General features: G+C 40.3%; 1 protein-coding gene across 1 annotated transcript in view; it reads left to right on the forward strand.

Annotated features, from left to right (window-relative positions):
- Positions 1-21,279, forward strand: part of LOC137878506 (protein shisa-8-like) — a 93,082-nt gene that overhangs the window by 15,596 nt on the left and 56,207 nt on the right. The window contains 1 exon segment of the mRNA XM_068718837.1: positions 20,605-20,720. Within this exon segment, the coding sequence (XP_068574938.1) occupies positions 20,605-20,720 (116 nt within the window).

Consider the following 21,279-nt stretch of genomic DNA (forward strand, 5'->3'; position numbering starts at 1 on the left):
GATTGATGAGACCTGTGGGTTCAGGGTCTACAGCTGATACCACCACTAGATCATTTTGTCATCCGCTCGCCTCCCTTGAACCCCCCACCTCCTACCCACACACATGCTCATTCTCATACTAACACACAGTAACATCCACAATAACTGCAACAACAACAACAACAACAACAACACAGAGCTGTGCTTAATATCTGCTATCTCGAAATAAAAGTTACATTCAAGGCAGCAGTTAGTTCAAATCAGACTAGAAGAGTACAGCATAACAAATAATGTATCTGACACGTACTCGCCCTCACTTACAGTATTGTATTATATTAAAACATGCCACAAAAGCCTGTGTGCATTACAAAAAACAGCCGCAGAGTGTATCTCTGCTATCTGTATACTGAACAGGATTGTGTTTGTTCTTTGCACTAGGGATTAATAACACAGTGCCTGAGCTATAATGAAAATCAATCATGATTCAGGCCTGCAGTTACAACGCGTGATGACACTGTCATCATAGTACACAAGAGCCACTGTGCTGTCTGCAGAGTCAACAGCAAATATTGAATTCAATATTTTACCTGCATCTTTCTAAGTACTTGGAAGCATCCCATCATCACTGGAGAGATGCCCGGTTTTCTAATACTCTGACTGTCAACTCTTTCCAATTTTAATATTTTTTTCCGCTGGTCACAATGATGCCAGTGTTGTGCCAAGTGCTGTTTTCATTTATATATATTTTTTTGTAAACCAGTGAATCATACACTTTTGTAGTGTAGTAATTGCACCAAATACTCATAACACCAGATATAAGTGTGACAAAATATTGTTGAGATGCCATGTTTTTTTTTCTGTTTTTTTTTTAAACACTAGATGCAAGATTGCAACAAATAAAATGTTTAACTTGGAGACTAAATTGCAATTGTAAAAAGTCAGAGATCCTCAAAACCTTTGCATCATGATTGCTCTCAGGGTCATTAGTCTGAATTTGAGTCGTACTGCACACATGCCCAAACACACACATACGCACACTCACATTTGGCAGCAGTGACACAGTCAATATGTGTTCTAATTATACCGATGCTGTATCAACATTTTAAATATCTTCATGATGCAACACTGACGCTACATGAGGGACAGTAAGAGAGAATAATAGCCGAATAGGTGGACAAGGGAGCAAGAGAGGAAAATAGACTTTGATTTCCTGTCCTTGAGCTGCAGTGAAAACAATATAGCATCCCCAATGGGTCACTGTGAAATAACAGAGTCGACAGAAAATGACAGGGGAAGTGAGATTTCTCATCTCTACATGACAGCAATGATGGTCAAAATGCAACTCATCTTATCCGTCCGCTCCTCCCTCTCTCCAGTCATCTCTCTTTCAATCCATCATCTTCATCCCCATTTTACGCTTCTTCCCCTGCTCTCCTTTCCCTCCTTTCCCCTCCTCTGCTATCTTCCTCATAAACTCCCCAGCCTGCCTGACCCCTCTGGTTTCTAACCCCACATTACTTATGCTAATAAAACACTGAAGAGCTGCGATTCTCTTCAGCAATATTGATATACAGCTGCAGCTGTAGAAACACCTGGTGCCTTGTGTTTCAAAACATATACAGTCTATTCTTGTCTAAATGTTAAATGAAATAGTCTAATCCGCTGTATACAGCTAGTTTTACTGATGACCCTGGTTATAGAGAGACCACCAGATGATCGTCAGACTCTGTTGCCCTAAGGCTCTCTGGCAGGTTGCTCTGAGGGGTGCAAACAGAGATATTAAATGCTCTTTCTACTGCAGATCCTGGCCTTCTAACATCCAAAAGGTCAACACTAGAGGACAGAATGGGTGCACCAGGAGCGTCATCTTAAAAAGAATACAGCATGTCTGGGATATTCTCAGGCTGCAGTGTATTAAGCCATTTGAAAATAATTGGCAAGTAGAAATGGAAAGGTTTTTTTCCGACATTTGCATGTGTGGGAACACCCTAAATACTCTCCTGTAGATACATGTTGATTTGGTTATCACCTTACATTAGTCCTGCTTTTCAAAGAGCCTTATAAATATTTATATTCCTACATGCCGGCGACAGCGACGAAGCATTATGTTTCCGTCCATCTATTCTTGTGAATGCGATATCTCAGAAACACCTGGAGGGATTTTCTTCAAATTTGGCACAAGCGTCCACTTGGACTCAATGATGAATTAATTAGATCCCGTCTCAGGAACAGTGCTTACAAGTTTTGTTCAGCGAGATAATCTTCACAAATGAACACCACTTTTAGATTTTTGAAGTGTAAATGCAACCGCCACAAGGTTAACAAACTACACCACTGTCGCATGATGTCACCACCAGTAAGCTTAAGGTCGGTAGCCTTCGGCGGGATGACGTTTAGTAGACTCATTTAGCGAAACGACATGTTCAAATCTATGAAATGTATGTTAACGCCAGACCTTATATCAGGCATCTAACCAAAAATACATTCAAAAATCCCCATCTACTATTAGACAAAAGGAACCGGAACTGCAAACATGTCAACTCATTTCTGGGCTTTAGGACTCATTCCTCCATGACAATGCTACCATGCTTCATTGCCTGTTTTAACGTCTCTCTGTTAATTTGTTTTTTTTACACAACTTAACCACACTTTCCTGTGTTGTTGTAAGTCACAGCATGCAGATGTTTAGTGAAAAGCTCTGATAAATCCATTGACCCAGTTAGCACAAAATTTCAAACAAACAGTAACCAAAGTGAGCAACTTTGAGGTGATGATATGTATATATATATATATATATGTATGTATGTATATGTGTATATATATATATATATATATATGTATATGTGTATGTATATATATATGTGTGTGTATATATATATATATATGTATATGTGTGTGTGTTTACAGTTTGTTGTGCCGCCCCCAAGTGGCCTCAAAAAACCTTTAGATATTAAAACAGGTTGTTTAAGTCGTATGACAAGTATAACCTCTATTACTTTCCACAGCGCCTACTGTTATCATAACCAATGTGTTATTTGCAATTTTCTTTCCTTTTTAAAATTTCCATTTTACTGCAAGTAAAACACAAAGCACCAATGCATTAGCAAGGACTCAACCCCTGAGGACATCCTCTACTGTGATTACGGGAGAGTTGGCAGTGGTAACCACACTAAAGAATGTCCACTCAGGTATAATGGCAACAAAAGAGACATTAATGTTAAGACTGTTCAGTCGAGTTACACAGTGGCTGATGTGAAACAAGCACTCTAGAGTTCATCTATTGCTCCAGGAAACAAAGTCACTTCATGTACGCTGTTCATTCCTGCTCCGTCCTCAGTGAAGGAATAAGAACACTGGTTACTGTTGGTCCCTATAACCAATAAACCCAGCACTCTATCCCAGTGCTCAGCTGCACTGTTTAACCAAACAGGGTCCTTTAATCTCCTTACCAAAGTGGAGCACTGAGGCACAGAAACATGGTTACATAACACAAGCCAACAGGTGAGAGATTTTGGGGAAAACACAGGCAGAAAGCTTCAGAAGCAAATAGAGAACACAAAGATAAAATAATGAGGTAGATGGGAAGAGAATGTGAGAAGAAGGGGGTAGGTTTGTAAAATGTAGAAGGAAAATGGAACAGGGACATACAATAACATGGTTTTCTTTCTGTGTTGTTTCATTTTTACAATCCTGAATAGATATTAATAAAGATATTTTCTCAAATTTGAATGGAGCCTCTGTCTTGAATCTACATTAAGGCACAGCCAGCACTGAAAACCAGACGGTGACAACGCTTTGTCACCAGGATCCCGAGTGTTTTTTCTAGTAAATGAGAAAGGTTGTGAATTGACAGAATGATTAATTCAGTAGACGCATGAGAACGCAAACTAATGCGGGGATGCACATTTGATGACATTAGCCAAGAAGTCCTGTGCTCTAAATGAACAAAATAGGTCATTTGTCATCCAGGAGAACAATCCACACCAGTTTCACTCAATATTGTTGTTGACACAACATGATTCTGCCTATATTTTGAAGTAGCAAGATCATTTTCCTCATGTATTTACCTGAAATATCCTCTATGTATCTCCAAATGTTTTAAGGAAGCATCCCTTAGATGTATACAGTAAATTCTAGCTACTTGTACTCCTGAGTCCTTTCCCATCTATTTCTAATGTGTTTTTCCTCCATTTTGCAGGCTGTATGGGCCCTTTTATAGTTGAGAGTCAATTTATAGGTCAAATCAACCCTTAATTACAGATGCCCTACGAGATGTAATGTAAATGATCAAACAATGCATATATTGTTTGTTTTGCAGCCAGCTGGATCTCTGAGGAATCTTCCTATTATTTTCTTTCTGTGCAGATGTAAATTTGTGAAAGACACAACCCACTTATGCCAGGATTTTTTACATTTCACAAACACAAAGCCATAATTACACAATACGTATTCTTGACAGACTTTAACTCCCAGCAGCTGCAGCAACTTACACATTTCAGCCATTGGGAACACTGAGGAAGAGTGAGTTTATGTTTATGAAATCCTTTTTTTCTATATGCATTAGGAGTAGAATAAAAAAACCTCCTCCTCTTGTTCTCTCATGATTTTAGATGAGCAGGCAGCCCTCATGTGTCCTTTGCTTCTTGCTTTCAGTGTGACTCTCTTCCAGCCACACCATCTGTGTGAATCTCTTTGTTCTTTCCTCTCATTTCCTCTTTTATTACCTTCTTTTCTCCTTAGCCAACTTCTTTCTTACCTCCTCAATTCATTCATTCGTCCACTCATTCATCAGCCTATCCTTCTTTCCTATATTCGGTGTGTTTAGTGGTATGAACCGCTGTGAAATGTAATGGGACATTTACATTCCAGCCACACGCTTCCTCTCCTCCTTGCTTTTGTTCAAATGATGTGATAAATCTTAAGGGAGGGGAGTATCGCCATATATGCTGCATACATATTGTGGCAGAAAGGGAGTAGACAGCAAACCAGATGTTGACTGGTTTCAGTTAGAAAACAATAGTAAACACTGCCAGCTGAGATTGCCACCTTATGCACCCACAACTCATGGTGGCAAGAGTTTAATATTCTGTCATGCCATGAAAAGAAGTGAAAGAGGATGTTTGAAAATCTATTGAACAACTGACTGTTAGAAGTGACAGAAAAATTGGAGAGATAGAAGCAAATTACATGCTACAAAGCTTCAAAGTCATTTGTCCGAGTGTAGCAAAAGGGATTTATGTGCTAAGGAACAAATAATCTTTGGGTTTATTCAACAAAAAATTCAAACAAAAACTGCTTCAACCGTTCATGATGCATTAAGGCATGCATTTTGTTTAAGGAACACAACTACCTTGTTCCTTCCATGTAAAAAACAGAGCTAATATACAATGAATTGACGAGAAGCATCAGGGGAAATATCAGAAATGAGGTGAAGTAGATTAGTCAGGAGAGAGCAGGAAAATCACACTGTGACTAAAAAAGATGTATTGTATTATTTAGCTTAGGTATGTTTATTCCTGCCTCTTATTCAGTCAGAGGGGAAATCAATGGACATCCTGAAATTATAAATAGAAACAAAAAAGGCTGTTTAGGCAAGCATTTATATTGTGTCAGTATGTAATAAATGGTCAGTGTTTTGTTGAACATTATCACCATGACAAAGTGGAGGCAATTTGTCATTGCAGAGCCCTGACATCCCACAATACAAACTGACATGGCTTTTCAGGCTACAATTGTCACCCCCTCCCCGTCTTTTGCTTGCTGACTTGTCTTTTTACATTCCCTCGTCTTTCTTCCATCTCCAGCAGTGGAGGACACTCAAAAAAAAAGGTTTCAAAAGCACTTCTGCCCTGTTGACAGCCCTCCGACACTTCTTAGATTTTTCTGGGAAACGGAGCAAATAAAGTCTGCATCACACTCAAAACACTACAGATTGTCAGCAGGAAAAACCCGTTGTTTAATGGCATGGTGGGATTTGTAGTTTTCCATCACACTTTACTGTGCCCTAGCATTGTGCTTATGCTTCGGAATGTAGTAAACCACAACAGTAACCCAATCTAATCTCTCATCTCTGTCTCCTCTATAACACCCATGTGGCTGTGTGTGTATGTGTGTGTGTCCAAAACTCTGTCGGGAGTCAATGTGTCATGTACGCAGTGCGAGATAACATTACATTACATTACATTAGATTACATATCACAGGTATGTAAACACACGTCACGTACACACACAGTCCTGCTGTTGGTTTCACGCTATTCCACTGATTGACAGTTGCCGGTGGTAACGTGCCAAGTAACGTATAGCAATGCGCCATCGAAAGGCAGTGAAGAAGAAACGCAGATGTAAACAACATTGTTTACAAATTTTTCCAAAAATCTGATTTTAAATTGTTTTATGAGGAAGGATTTTTTTTTTCAGCCTCAAGGATGCAAGGATGCAATGTGTTTTGCTGAGGTAAACGTTTGTTTGTTTCGAAAAAAACTCCACAGGGTACCTTTTATTCCGGACCACATGCATGTTTGTATTCATATGCACGCTTGTCCCTTTGTTGATGACCCATTTAATAGTTTTTCGTGGAAATCATAGGTATTCGTTCACACGTTATACTGTATCATCAAAGATATGGATGAAAGGTTATTTTCTATGTTTCTCAACTTATCATTATTGAAAATAATATGCTCTTTTTACCTTAATGTTTTCACTGTTTTGTACTACAGAACCTGAAAAAGTACACACATATTTAGTTATAATTATAGTTATTGTTTAGTAATAGTCCATGTATTAGATAAAGAGAATATCTTGCTGCCAATACATCTGACAGTAGATCAGACCATTTTGGTGTGTGTGTGTGTGTGTGTGTGTGTGTGTTTACCTTCATCGATATGTTTACAGGCCTTCATTTACATGCACATAAGCACTCAACATATAATAAACCACTTTCCGCTGTTCTCATCCCCTCTTCGTCTGTCTGTGTCCCTCCCTCCATCCATCTCCACCTTCCTCTTTCCTCTAAGCGATGACTACCCCACCAGCTTAGCTCATGCTAATATCTGCAGCCATTAAGTAGATTTATGGCCCTGCCTTTCTGTGAGAGCTATAGGACCCTTTCTAAGACTCCCAATCAATGCTCTTTCTCCCTGCATGTCTCCCTGTTTTCATGTTTTGTTTGTGCCAGTACATAGTATAGATTCTCATCCAGATTGAATTGGCAGAGATCCTTTACAAGATATTCAGAGCATTATTATAGCAGCAAAAAAAAAACCTTTAATGTAAAGATAAATTGGATTAATGTTTATCTAAGCATAGAATGACGTCACTTTGTGTGTGTGTGTGTGTGTGTGTGTGTGTGTGTGTGTGTGTGTGTGTGTGTGTGTGTGTGTGTGTGTGTGTGTGTGTGTGTGTGTGTGTGTGTGTGTGTGTGTGTGTGCGTGTGTGTGCGCGCGCGCGCGCGCTGTTGTTCTAAGCTTCTCTGTGCTTTGTTGATGTAGTTGGACCGGCCTTGTGTGCCTTTTAATGCATGTTAGTGCATGTGAGCGTGCCCAACTGGCTATCTGACTGCTCTGCGCTGCGCCTACACGGCAGTTACAACGGCGTCCTGACTAAAGGCGTCGTCACGTAAGCGTATAGCACGCTCCGGTTCCCCCTCATGTCAACACTGTTAGCTCTGTCGGCGCTGTTGCCGTTGTTTTCACTGTTGACACCGTTAACTGCAAGCCGCCACATGGAGGCAATAGTTGTTCCTCTGAATTTGTTATTTAGTACCTTTTATAAGCCATCTGCGTAATGGTGTGTCAGACTGTAAAACCCACAAACCAGCTCCAAACAGAGTTTGTACAGTGGAAACAAACGCGTTTGTATTCTTTGTGTTACTTGTGTCTGTATCGTTGCAAATCAAGCAGAAGCCTGCATTTGGGGCATTTTGCATGTTTTGTCATGGATGGATGAAGAGCAGCTTCCACACAATAATCCACAGTACACACTCTTTCAGCTTTAAAACGTGAGGTATGGTCTGTTGTTTTTAGTTAATTCAAAAGACAAATATATTAACAAAACTGCTTATACATGGACCCATAGCAGAGAATGACCTCTGTGCCTCTGAGGCCTTACATAAAAAAGTGGTGATTGTGTGTGTGTGTGTGTGTGTGTGTGTGTGTGTGTGTGTGTGTGTGTGTGTGTGTGTGTGTGTGTGTGTGTGTGTGTGTGTGTGTGTGTGTGTGTGTGTGTGTGTGTGTTATTGACTTAAAAAACAACTGCTCAGTATGTAAACAGTTTTAGTTTTTGGACAATTTCTGGGTTGCCACCATACTCATTCACTGTGCTTATGACTAAAAGGGGTAGGCTACCCAAGAGACCTAGTGTTGCCCTTCCATTAGGTTACAGTCACTTGCAAAGTTGCGAGAGACAAATTCAAAGCAGCAGCCGCTGAGATATCCTGACTTCTACTTCCTAGTACTGTGTCAACTTCCAAAAAACACTGGATACAGATACATAGATAGATAGATAGATAGATAGGTACTTTATTAATTCCTCAAGGGGACATTTTTTTGCTACAGCAGCATTATGATACAGGGAAACAGGGACATTTTAAAGCAAAGCAATAAAAATGACAGAGAAAAGATATTAAATATAAAAATGCACAATATATACAATACAATAGAAATAGAATGTGCCCAAAACACTTTCTTATCAAATTGCAATAAAATGTTTGTATCATAGCATAACTTTTTCTCCCACAAACATGCTGGATTTGCCACATATCGTCTGAGATAATACACTCACTGTTACCTTAAGCTACATTTGTTGCTGTTTCTAGTTAGGAACACATTTTGGTGTCTGTTTTCGCACCTAGATAATTGACCAATAGGTCAATTGGAAAAACCAAACAACACAGTATTTTCTTTTGAATTGTTTGTACGAAGACAGGCCTCTGTGTAACTGCAAGCTAAAGCCATGCCTGTGCATCAACTCAAAGCAATAAGCCAGTGAAAGACACAGAGATAAGGAAAAGGAGGCGATGGGGGGGATTTTTCTGAGAAGACGCTACAAGTGTGTGTGCTCATATATTTGTGTGTCTCTGTGTGTGTGTGTGTGTGTGTGTGTGTGTGTGTGTGTGTGTGTAAGTGAATCAGAGGGCAGTTTGTCATGTTGCTGCTCCACAGCCCTGATCCAAGCTGACAGGTGAAGCTAAGCGCAGCTAAACAGCACACGTAACAGAGAGGACGAGAGAGAGAGAGAGAGAGAAAGTCAGGAGGCACCGGAGATAAGGAGAAACACAAAAAAAATAGAGAAAGGGAGAGTGGGAGGTGAGGAAAGAGCGATGGACATAAAATAAATGTAGAGGGATGGGAGATAGTCGTCAGAGTTAGAGAGTCATTAAAAAGAGAAACAAGCAGACGACAGAAGAAAGGAAGGAGAGAGAGAGAGAGAGAGAGAGAGAGAGAGAGAGAGAGAGAGAGAGAGAGAGAGAGAGAGAGAGAGAGAGAGAGAATTTGAGCAAAATAGAAAACTTGGGAAAAGAGATTGAGATTAACCAGTGAAATAGATTGGTTAATTGGCATTTTATCAAAAGAGTGGACTGAGCGACTTCATTTTTTTATACCATCACTCCATTAATCTATCTTTCCCTCGTCTCTTCTCTCCACTTCCCCTGGAATGGCTGTTTGTCAGTATGGGACATCAAGGAGATGGGAATTGATTGAATGTTTTTTTAGCATTAAAAAAAAAAAGAGAAACTTAATTTAAGTACAGTAAAATCAATGGGAATCAAGGTTATTGTCTGCTGAAGGAATATATGCAGGGATTGGGGAGAAAACAGGGAGTGGTAAAGATAGACACAGGAAGAAAGGTCTTTGAAATGATCAACACCATCTAATGGAGGTTGCAAAAAGTTCAGCAAGCACATATTGGAAATGCATCATTGTTTCCTTTGTGCTCTTTGGAATAGAGGTAGATAGGTTGTATAGAGACAGAGAAATAAAGCGAGAGAGATGTGTGTGGTAGGAATGAGAAGCAGTCAAGTCGGACAGGTTGATAGATTACAGTCATTGATATGACCCAACCCGTAGGTACGCACTCATTCATGTCAAGGGAAAAGCCAAGATCAAACTTACTGTACATGTGTGAGTGTGTTTGATTTCATGAAAAATTGAGGAGCAAGAATTGGCTGTGTGACTTGCTTATCCATTAGTGTATTATACCGCATTGTCAGAGTGTCCTTGCACTCTCTGTAAGTGTTTGTGTGTGTGTGTGTGTGTGTGTGTGTGTCTCTGTGTGTGTGTGTGTGTGTGTGTGTGTGTGTGTGTGTGTGTGTGTGACAAACTACATATTGCGCATAGCTTTGATGTCAAGGCTGAACTTTGAGCTGAATGCAGTGTGAAGGGAATATCCGTGCTTGAGCGAATGCATGTTATGAGCTAAACACAGGTTGACTCCTGGCTCCCACTTCTGTTGCGCTGCATTGCAAAGCTTTTTATAGTGTTGCTTTCTGTTACATTACATTGCATTGCATCAATTTTATTGTACTGCGTCAAACAGATTAGCACTGAGTTGTTTTGTTTTAGCTGTGTGAACAATGCAGCTACAGTAATCAGACAAAGTTGGTTTCGTCTTTAGAGATTAAGGGCAACAACAAAGAAAAGATAACACGGGGTTATAACCACAGACTGTATAAATATGGACGACAGGACAGCTCCCCCAAAAGTGAAGCCAAAACATCTCGATCAACCACTGGTGGCTGGCTGCAGTATGAGACTGCTGTTAAACCTCTGATGTTAAGTGCATGTTTTCTGTCAGCTAGTTCTTACCAGGATGTATAAAGATTGTTGAAAAATGTACAAGTTTCAGGGGCTGTTTTAAAAGAATATTTTTTGGATATAAGCTTATTCACTTTCTTGCTGAAAGTTAGATGAGAAGAACAATATCACTCTAATAACCGTCCGCCAAATGGGAGCCAGCAGCAGGTGAGATTAGCTTAGCATAAAGCCTGGAAACAGCTAGCCTTTGCGGAAGAAAACAAAATTCACCTAGCAGCTCCGATTAAGCTCACTGATTAACCTTTCTTGGCCGGGCACAGTAACTTCTTGGAGTCTTCGCTTTTTTTTAAACATTCGGATGGAGTCGGCAGTTTTTTTCTACCCTCGTTTCCAGACTTTATGCTAAGCAAAGCTAACCAGCTGCTGCCTGTAGCTTCCTATATAGCACACCGACATGAGAGTGGTATTGATAGAGTTTGAGAGTGTTTTATGTTCACATATTGATTTTTATATAGGGCCTACATCAAATCAACAACATTAAAAAAAAAAAAAAAAGTTATTGAATCATTAATCTGACATGATGTGAAACTAACATGAACCTGAAAAAGGATCTGTAGATGTGTACTCATGCATCAGAGTGTCTACTCAAACTGTTTGCATGTTCATTGATGGTTCACATTGCTGGCTGACCAGCTGCATCTCCTCATCCACTAATAGCACCCATCAGGGAGACGCAGAGCTGCCAATTGCTCATGTAAACTGCATCCAAAATGAGCACAGTTAAGATCTTCCATTCATCCATCCATCCTGTAGTTTCTTTTGAATTGTGCGAGTCTCCGTGTGTGTGTGTGTGTGTGTGTGTGTGTGTGTGTGTGTGTGTGTGTGTGTGTGTGTGTGTCTCACCTTCCAGAATCGAGCAAACAGCTCCCTGAGCGAATGACCACCGCACTGGCCATGCCAGCGCCATGTGTCCGCGCCTGCGGTCGTAATCCAAGGTCACTTAACTCCGCCGTTCACACACCACTAACACCATTTACCAGAGCCTGTCCCAGTGCACTGATGACAGAGTGCTGTGGTATTGCTAATTCATCAATGCTGCCCTGACCATAACATGATATTTACTGTACATGGCATGTAATAGTTGTGTGTTCGGCCCACATGGGTGCATCTGTAAAAGGGTGAATTGATCCCATTGTTCTTGTCAAAAGGATGGATGGTTGGGATGTCGATCTCACTGGCTGCATCAAATGTTAGGATGAAGGAACTGTTATATTTAGCCCCATAATAAATGTAATTCAAGATGCAGAGTCTACCACCATAAATTATGGAAAACTCTCTTCAACATGCAAAATAAAGGACGCTTTAGCACATGTATGCCTAAATAGTCTAAATTTGAATAATGAAAGTGACATAAATAAAAAGTCAAAACAGCCACATGCTGGTTGAAATAATGGTAGATTAGTTAAAAATTGCATAAATCTACTGTATCTATTCTATTTGATGGACCTCCTGTAATGACGTCCTCTATGGGCTTTCCTAATGAGTGGTATCAGACATTGATAGATACCTGATAAAACAGATCAATAACATTGTGTCTATCTCAGTGTAATGATGGACGATGGTGGGATCAGAGCGTACTGAGTACCTGTGCATCACCAATACTGTCAAAGGCTGCACAGGATGATAAATATTCTGCTGACAAATGTGTGTCTGAGTGTAGGTGTATTCATGCGTGGGTTATGTGTGCGTCACACTGATGAATGTTTGAGAACAAATCCCTTGAGGAGAGTGAATCTTTGTGTGTGTGTGTGTGTGTGTGTATGTGTGTGTGTGTGTGTGTGTGTGTATGTGTGTGTGTTTTGTTGTTTCTAAAATAAAGACGGCCCAAAAGTAATGAGTGCAGGCAGTGACTCAGAGGTTGACATATGGTATTTTCTGTGACATCATCTTTAGCAACACTACAGCCTCAGCGCTGAGATCCTGCCAGCAACTGGTTCATGCCGCTTCCAGCATGCTGGCTTTGAATTTGTTCATTTTATTATTATTTTACTGCTAAATCCAGGCTCCGTGGTCTATAAATCAATGTGGCACAATTCTTCTGAATCAAACTCGGCCAGGATCTTCGTCATTCTTGTAACATTTTCGGAGATTTATGAAATGGAGATGAGAGGAGCACTAATGACGGACAACATACGGTGACCTTAATTCAGGCTTCTCTTTATCAGACATGATGAACAAAGTAAAAACTGCTTTTGTATAGAAAGTTTCAAGTCCTTGAGGGCATAATATTGATACATACGTCTCATTTTTAAAAGCTACTGCTTTCATCAGGGTTTTGATTGACTTTTTTTCTGTTGACCCACCATGCTGATCTGTTAAAACAATGTTCTGCCTCTGAACTGGGGCTGAAATCAACACTTTGCCTTAACACATATTTTAGGTAGTATATCTCTATTTGTGAATACTAAGGCACCACTTTTGGTCCAAAAAGCTCTTCCGACGTGAGGATATACACACGTAAACACACTCATGAAAGTGGATGAGAGGCTAGTATGCATGAACACAAACCGGCCCTGGCATGGCAGGCGCTCAGCCATGCCAAGGGACATTATTTGGCAGCTGTCAGCTCTAATAGGGGTATAGCAGGGTGGGAGACAGATCCAGGCTCTGTACCAAGCCTACAAGGGTGCACTATCTGGCAGCCACAGCATATCTGTGTGTGTGTGTGTGTGTGTGTGTGTGTGTGTGTGTGTGTGTGTGTGTGTGTGTGTGTGTGTGTGTGTGTGTGTGTGTGTACGAGTATGCAAATGTTTGTGTGTCAGAGGGACTGGTGTAACAGACCCCCTTTGAGATAATACATGCTTCCACTTGTGCCGCTACAGTGTCCATTTAACCATTTAACTATGTGCATGTGGGAATCTGGCTGTGTGTGGTGCGTGTGTGTGTGTGTGTGTGTGTGTGTGTGTGTGTGTGTGTGTGTGTGTGTGTGTGTGTGTGTGTATTGCCTCCCTCTGATAGCAGTGGTGGGATAAAGTGCAGTGAATTACAGATGAAGAGTGTTTGCTCCGTCACTTCATGACACCATAAGACAAAGAGAAGGAGGGAGAGATGAAGAGACAGATAAAACTACAGCTAACACACACACACACACACACACACACACACACACACACACACACACACACACACACTGTGCTACATGTGAATATCTCTTACTGCCTCTCCTCTTACTTACAAAAGGCTTCATTTGTCATTCTAGTTCAAACCGCCCATTCAAAGGCAACAGTTTTGGAACAATGACTATGAACTTTAATTTAATTTACATAACAATCACACTCTTCAAAAAAAGCTCCTCATTGCAATTAACATGAAGGAGAATGGATGCCAATGTAATTGTATTACTGTTGAAGTAGAAAAACAAAACACTCAGGCGCAGTATGTAATATTGCAACAAGCAGGTGGAAAATCTGATCATTCGGTCATAATGAAGAAGGCCTTTTTTTCTGTTTATTTGTTTAGTGTTATGGGGTCTCACATATCTAATTAATAGTGAAATACGAGAGACAGGACAGAGAAAATACAGCCCCCACATGGTCATAAACTCTTATTCATCCTCCTAGCTTGCTCATTCGCTAATTTTATAATTCCCTTGCCCTGCCTCAGAGGATTCAACATGAAATCATTGTTAACCACCTCACACACACACACACACACACACACACATACACACATAAACAATTCCCTCCCACTGTAACCCCTCTAGTTTACCACCAATGAGAATGAAAGGTGAGTCACTTAACTCCCTCTACGCACAACTGTAGGTAGGATGCTGGCAGTTGTGTGTGTGTGTGTGTGCGTGTGTGTGTGTGTGTGTGTGTGTGTGTGTGTGTGTGTGTGTGTATCTGAAGCTTCTGTTCAGCGTGCATGTGCGGGTGTGTGAGCACGATCTGTGTCTTTGTGTTTTTGTGTTGGTTGGTCGGGTGGGGAGCCGCGTCACAAACAATTATACACCGCCCCTGTTTGAAAACAGCAGGGTTGTATCTCCATGCTCGGTCCCATGCTAGGTTACAGGGCCTTGGAATCATCTGTGGGGGGCCTTGTAATATAAACTAACCTGCTGTGACAGTGAAGAGTGATTCAGCTACAAAATGCTGTGCTACAGACCCAGGGGAGTAAATGTGTTTGTGTGCAGAACAATACTGAATGTCTTATTACATGACCGTGGGGTGTTTTTCTCACTTTATTTTTAGAACGAAACGCACTTTGACAATTGAAAGCAATAGTGCACATTTAGTTATACAACCAGGACCGGGCCACTGCAAGACTGTGATACCGACAAACAGAGTGATTTGGTTTCAGCATTGATTTGCAATTTGACCATGAAAAAATAGTTGCCCTCTCCTCTCGTCTGGAGTTGGCAAAATGTGTTTGGGCCAAACATTACAAAATGTGTTTCTTTATTACTTGCAGATTGAATTCTTTCACAATCCACTCACTCAATTGACATGCATTTGCAAATTTGCATGCATGCAGAGTGTGTAAACAAGTGAGCAAGTGACTTATGCTGGAACCCTTAATCACCGTTTTGAGTTTGCTGTTATGTCACAACAACAAAACAATCAGCGCTTACATGAGCTCATAAAGTTAGCCTTTAGCTGCTCTCTTGGAGTCCTTACTGATGACAGAACAGTGTTCAAGGGTACATCCACAGCCACTTCAGACGATGTGATTATTTGTTCTTTTGATAATGGTATCTAATGAAGCAGCTTGACATACAACACACTACACAGACTCAATTCTCAGTTTTAATACTCTAATTTTGTAATTAATTGCATTAGCTCAAGTGTACAGTAACTAATGAACTGAGTGTGAATGATATGTATATCATGAAGACAATGTTGGTGTGTGGGATGATAGAGCTCCGCCTCTTTGTTCGAGATCCACGGCAAGATCCTCCCTAGCTACTGTTTTTACAGAGGACACTTAAATATGCAGAATCAAACAGCACTCTGCTCACCCTTTCATGGGAACTTTAAGCTTGTCTGACTGCCCGGATATGTTTCTGTGGAGTTTTCCAGAAGTTCCAACAAACCACACGGGATTAAAACTCTCTGTGGATATTTACAGCCTTTGGCTGAATCATTTTTGTTTATGACTTTTGAAAAATGCAGTCCCTGTACATCTGTTCATTATTCAATTCATCTCCTCTTGCATGAAATACATTTTTCAAGTAATTTAACAGGAAATTAGGCTCATCTGGTGTGAATGCAAACCTCATAAAACTGATTAACAATACTTAATCTAAAAAACAACACTCCATAAAATTTAACAGTTGAGAGTTTTCCATATGAAGAAAGTTGACACATTTTTTGCTAAATAGCCTTTGTCTTTACTCTATGAAAAAGAGAAAGATGTTATAAGTGAATAAAGTAAGTATTATGATTAAAAAAAGATTGCAATATGGGCAAAAAGTATGAGCACCTGTTTCAGTCAGAATGAAATTCAACGTGACAAACTGACTTATACAAAGATTACATTACTGTAGTTTGACTTTGGGGTGTGAAACTACATAGTAGGCTGTCCCAGGATGCACTGCATGAGAGGCACGGTACACCCTGGTCTGGTGCTGTTTAGAGGCCAGCTGTTGTTTGACTTAATTAAGGTGTTTGGGGCACAATGACACTGTACCAATTACGCATACTAAAAATACACATATGGTTAAGCAAAATTAGAGACAAATAATAAATTCCTAGAATATAGTGTCCATATATCTGTCCGACTCCACTAATATATAATTACATCCTTCCAGCATAATCTTCTCAGTCCCATGAAGCTGGGGTATTTATAAGAGACAGATTTTAAAACAATGGTTCAAACTAAAGCAACATAGGCGGAGATATCCTGTTTTTCATTCCCTGCTATAGAGTGCTGCAGGGATGATGTATTTTTGTATCTAACACCAGAAGTTGGATTTTGGATAAGTGCAGAAAATAAGCTCTGTGGCACACACACGTTTATGACACATTTTGTTCAGCAACATTATCTTCACAAATGAATATCACTTTTATGAATTTTGAAGTGTGAATGCAATCGTCAGAAATAAAAAAAGTTGACGTAAGGCTATAAACAAACTACACAACAAGGCTATGACGTTGTTGTGATGACGTTTTGTACTCTCATATAGCCACTTCTTAGCAACTGCCTTTTTAAGAAGCTTCAAAATTCATCCAATATTTATTTTTTGTAGGAAAAAACATTAAAACCTCTTAATATTATGTTAACCACAGACTTTAGAAAAAAAAAACCACTCAAATAACTCATTGACTTCAAGACGTGGAAAAAAGCTAACTCAATTCCGGATTTTATGACTCATTCCTGCAGCACTCTCTGGCCAAGCTGCAAAATCGATAAATCCTACATTTACCTTAATGCAACCAATAGCACCATTTCCCTTTAGCCACTTAGTCTGTGCTTTCGGTTACACATTTTTGTGTTTCCAAACCCAAGCCTGAAAATTAACCCTGAAATGACTGAAGATGCATCTTCAGGGATATTTTCAAAAGCTTGACAAAGGCCATTATAAAACAGTTTTCAAAGACTAAAATGCCAGTAACATCAGCTCAACCCAAACAGCCTAGTTTCAAGTCCAGACGGTGTGCACTACTTCACACTTGACACATTTTAAAGAGAAGATTGGTTAAACCGATCAGCATCTTAAAACATGCCCATATTTTAGGAAAAAACGACAGCATTTGAATATAAGTTCTTCCAGAATTTAGAGGGCCTGTGGTATATACTAAAGGCATTGTTGTGTGTGGACATCCTCGGCATATAGACCGGGTGGATACTATTCTAAACAGAGGTACACACAGTGTCTGAATTTCTCAACAACTTATGCGGCCATTTGTCAGAACGATGTGGTGAAGAGCTGGTAGAGATGAAAGCTGTTGGTATGCCATTACTTTATTATTTATTATATTCTGGAGTCATTTATTGATTATGTTTGTGTGTGTGTGTGTGTGTGTGTGTGTGTGTGTGTGTGTGTGTGTGTGTGTGTGTGTGTGTGTGTGTGTGTGTGTGTGTGTGTTTGTGTGTGTGTGTGTGTGTCTGTGTTTGTGTGTGTGTGCACTACTTTGATGTCCTCATATCACTCTGTATTATTTCATGAGTGCTAATATAGCAAGTTAAAATACATTGTGACAGTTTCCTCTGGGAGGGGAAAAGAAAGGAGGGAGGAAGGGCTGAGAATACTAAAGGGGAAGAGAGAAAGAGAGAAGAGGGAGGACATAGAAACTGGGCCAAAGGGTGAGATGGACCAGGCACAACGATGTGACCGCGCAAGAGCGTCAGAATCAGAGGGCTAAGAGGAGATGAAAGAGAGACGGAGGGTCGAGGAAGCGATACAGGGAGAGATTAAAAAAAAAAAGGCTTGTAGCGACGAAGAAGACGAAGAAGGGGGGCAAAGATAAGAGAAGGGGAATGGAGTCAGACGCAGGAAGTTGAGAAGATAAAACAGACGGGATTAGAAGAGGAGAAAAAGAAAGAGAAGATGTTTCCAGGGAGATTGAGGGTGTAGAGAACAACAAGCACTCAACAATAGCGCTCTTGAGCATTCTCGAGGGGACGAAAGCAAGAGAGCGAGCGGGCGGGGTGGCGAGAGAGTGACGAGAGATACGACCTACAGAATGGGGGGCTGGGGGAGTGGAAGACAAATGAAGTAATGCAATGTAAGTGGACAGATATTAATGAGACGGGAGAGAGGAAATGGATTGGCTGGCAAGCAGAAACTGCAAAGGGCAATTGAGATGATGTGTGGGTACATCATATGTGTTCCTGTGGCACATACTGCCCATGCTACTCAGTATGTGGACACATTTTATCGCCCTTGCATGTCCCATCAATGCACTAATTTCCCCATGGAAATCGTTAAAGTTTCATTGTATCCTTCAAACCTCAAATGTTGTGGTTTCAAGAATAAACTCAAATACTAAGCTTGTACATATATACACAGCATTTGCCAGAGGAGAGGACTTGTCACGTCAGCAGGAGTGTAATATCAAACTTCAAACTTTTCTCCTGACGTTAATTTATCCAGAGGATATTTTTGCTGAGCCGGGTATTTTCTTCACACGCACACCAGGGATCTGCCCAGTACAACCACAGTCCACTGGAGCAGCTGAGGATTGCTTAACAGCGCCTTAGCACTGAGAAGAATTTCAAGGGAGTGGGAAGTAATACCAATTTAATTTCAGATTTTTTCCTGCCTGGTACTTTTGATTTGGGGCTGTGCTGTCACTTAAACTCTCTCAACAGCATCAGTGAGCATTTCTTTGGTGTTTCGTAGAAATTGAATTGTACCGTGTAATTTCCTGAGCCAAGGAGAGCATGTTTCTACCCTGTCAGTTAATTTGTTAGTTTTCGCCTCGGTGGATTTTTTCAAAAGCTCCCGAATTGATTGCTTCTCATATTTGGTGGACAAATAGCCCATAAAGATAAAAACAGCTGATCGTTTCCATTTAGTTTTCATGTTATCTTGTCGCTTCATTTGGGATCAAATTACACAAACATGCAAAAACAAGAAACTTTCAGTCTGGCACCTTATTCTAAGTGCCTATTGCAAGTCTACAGTGTTGAATTACATTACAGAGGTCCATGTGTTTATGCATACTGCTCCCATGACCACAGGCAATCATCTCACAGCGGGCTAATAAAAAGACATTTGCTCTGCTGCATTTTAGGAGGCTGCGTTAGGGGTTTCAACAGTGAGATTAACAGTGAGGAAATATTTATGGGTCTCTTGATAGCAACTCTCAGGTCACAGCTGATTTGTTGACTATGTAGCTGTAATTTCCTTGTCAATGGCTGCATGTTGATGCTGTTTTTAGTCCTTGTTATTGTGAGCAAATACTGGAAAGTTTTTAAAACTAATTAATGAGGTCAAAGAGGTGGGAATAGAATGCAGCTTTTTATACGAGCGACCTATTTACAGCAGGTTTTTGATATGTTTTCTTTTTTTCATTGCTTTATTAAAAAACATTTGGTAGCTGACTCCCAAAAAGGGCATGTTTCCACAGGGTTGTTAATCTGCAATCACACATGTGACCGTGATGCAGCTTTACATGAGACACACTTTGACAAATCAGATTACTTGGCTGAAACCACCACTTGTTTATAAAAAAACAACTCCTTTTCCTTTTCCATTTTGCACAGAATAGACAAAATAATCTGTCCACAATAAGATCGACCAACTACTTTTTGTCTGCAAAAAAACAACAACACTGCACTACGCAAGCTGCAGGTTGTGTTTGCGCCGAAGGAGTTAAATCTGCATGTTGGAAGGCTGTTTCCTGCCTGTGTTCCACTTTTGAGGACGCATCAGAACTTGTTCAAAGGCATCAAACAATAAAAGATGGCAAGGGGAAGTTGTTTTATTTTTTTTTATATAAATGATTGATGCTCCCTGTTGGCAAACATCCAGAGACTCATGCTTTTCATCCTCGATTCCACTTTCTTGAATTTAATTCTGAGCGGTTTCTGTTTGGGTTAGTTTTTATAGACGTGAACAATCTGCCTCAAACTTGTCGTTGTCCTCAGGTAGAGCTATTAAGCTGTTTGGCTACTTTTAATAATGGATTAGCACATTATGTCCCCTGAACATGTGTTTCTTTTTTCAATCTTTTATCATCTTTCTCATTCTGTTCCATCACATCTCTTTAACACTAATTGTGTCTCACAGGGTCTCTCATCTACCAGACAGCACTCTCTTTCTTCTCTCTCTGCCTTTCTTTTGTTAGGACACTTTTTATTGCTATTCTGTTTGTACGCAGGATGATTTTGTAAGTGAGTGAATGTCTGTTTTTCTTCTTCCCTCCAGGACTCTGACAGAGCTTATGAAGCAGCCAGGAGAGGCAGGACTGGTGGATGGAACAGGAGTTCATCATCCTATAGGGACCAACGGCATCTCCGCCAGATCACTACGCTCCAACAACGGTTAGTCCTCCGTGTGTGTGTGTGTGTGTGTGTGTGTGTGTGTGTGTGTGTGTGTGTGTGTGTGTGTGTGTGTGTGTGTGTGTGTGTGTGTGTGTCTGTGTGTCTGTGTGTGCCTGTGCATCTGAATGGGTTTGCATTAGGACTAAGCAACACTTATATCAGTACCCACAATTATGATACTGATACCAATAGAGTACTTTTATTATTTTTGTTTTTGTACTTCGATACCCATTGTATGTATGGAAGCACACACTTGCATAAAATGCCACCACCACCGCCTTTATTTTGCCACAGGTGTTTAGTATAGCCATACGTTTCTAACGTAACGCTGAACTGAACTGAAAATTCATGCTTTGTCTGGTCTGTCTTCAGGACAACAAGCAAATTATTTTACAATGCTTGTTTTTTTAATGGAGTCTGGATTAATTTGTGCACTGTAGATGCCCCATCAAAATAGTTTTATCTAGGCAGAAATATGGCAGCAACCTTACTGTTAATACCATAGACACTCATGTTTTAGACACATATATGTATTCACAGAGTTTCGTCCGGTCTCTGT

Source organism: Cebidichthys violaceus, unplaced genomic scaffold (assembly GCF_023349555.1).
Source record: "Cebidichthys violaceus isolate CVI_PGR_0920_01 unplaced genomic scaffold, fCebVio1.0.p SCAF_23, whole genome shotgun sequence".
Lineage (NCBI taxonomy): Eukaryota > Metazoa > Chordata > Actinopteri > Perciformes > Stichaeidae > Cebidichthys > Cebidichthys violaceus.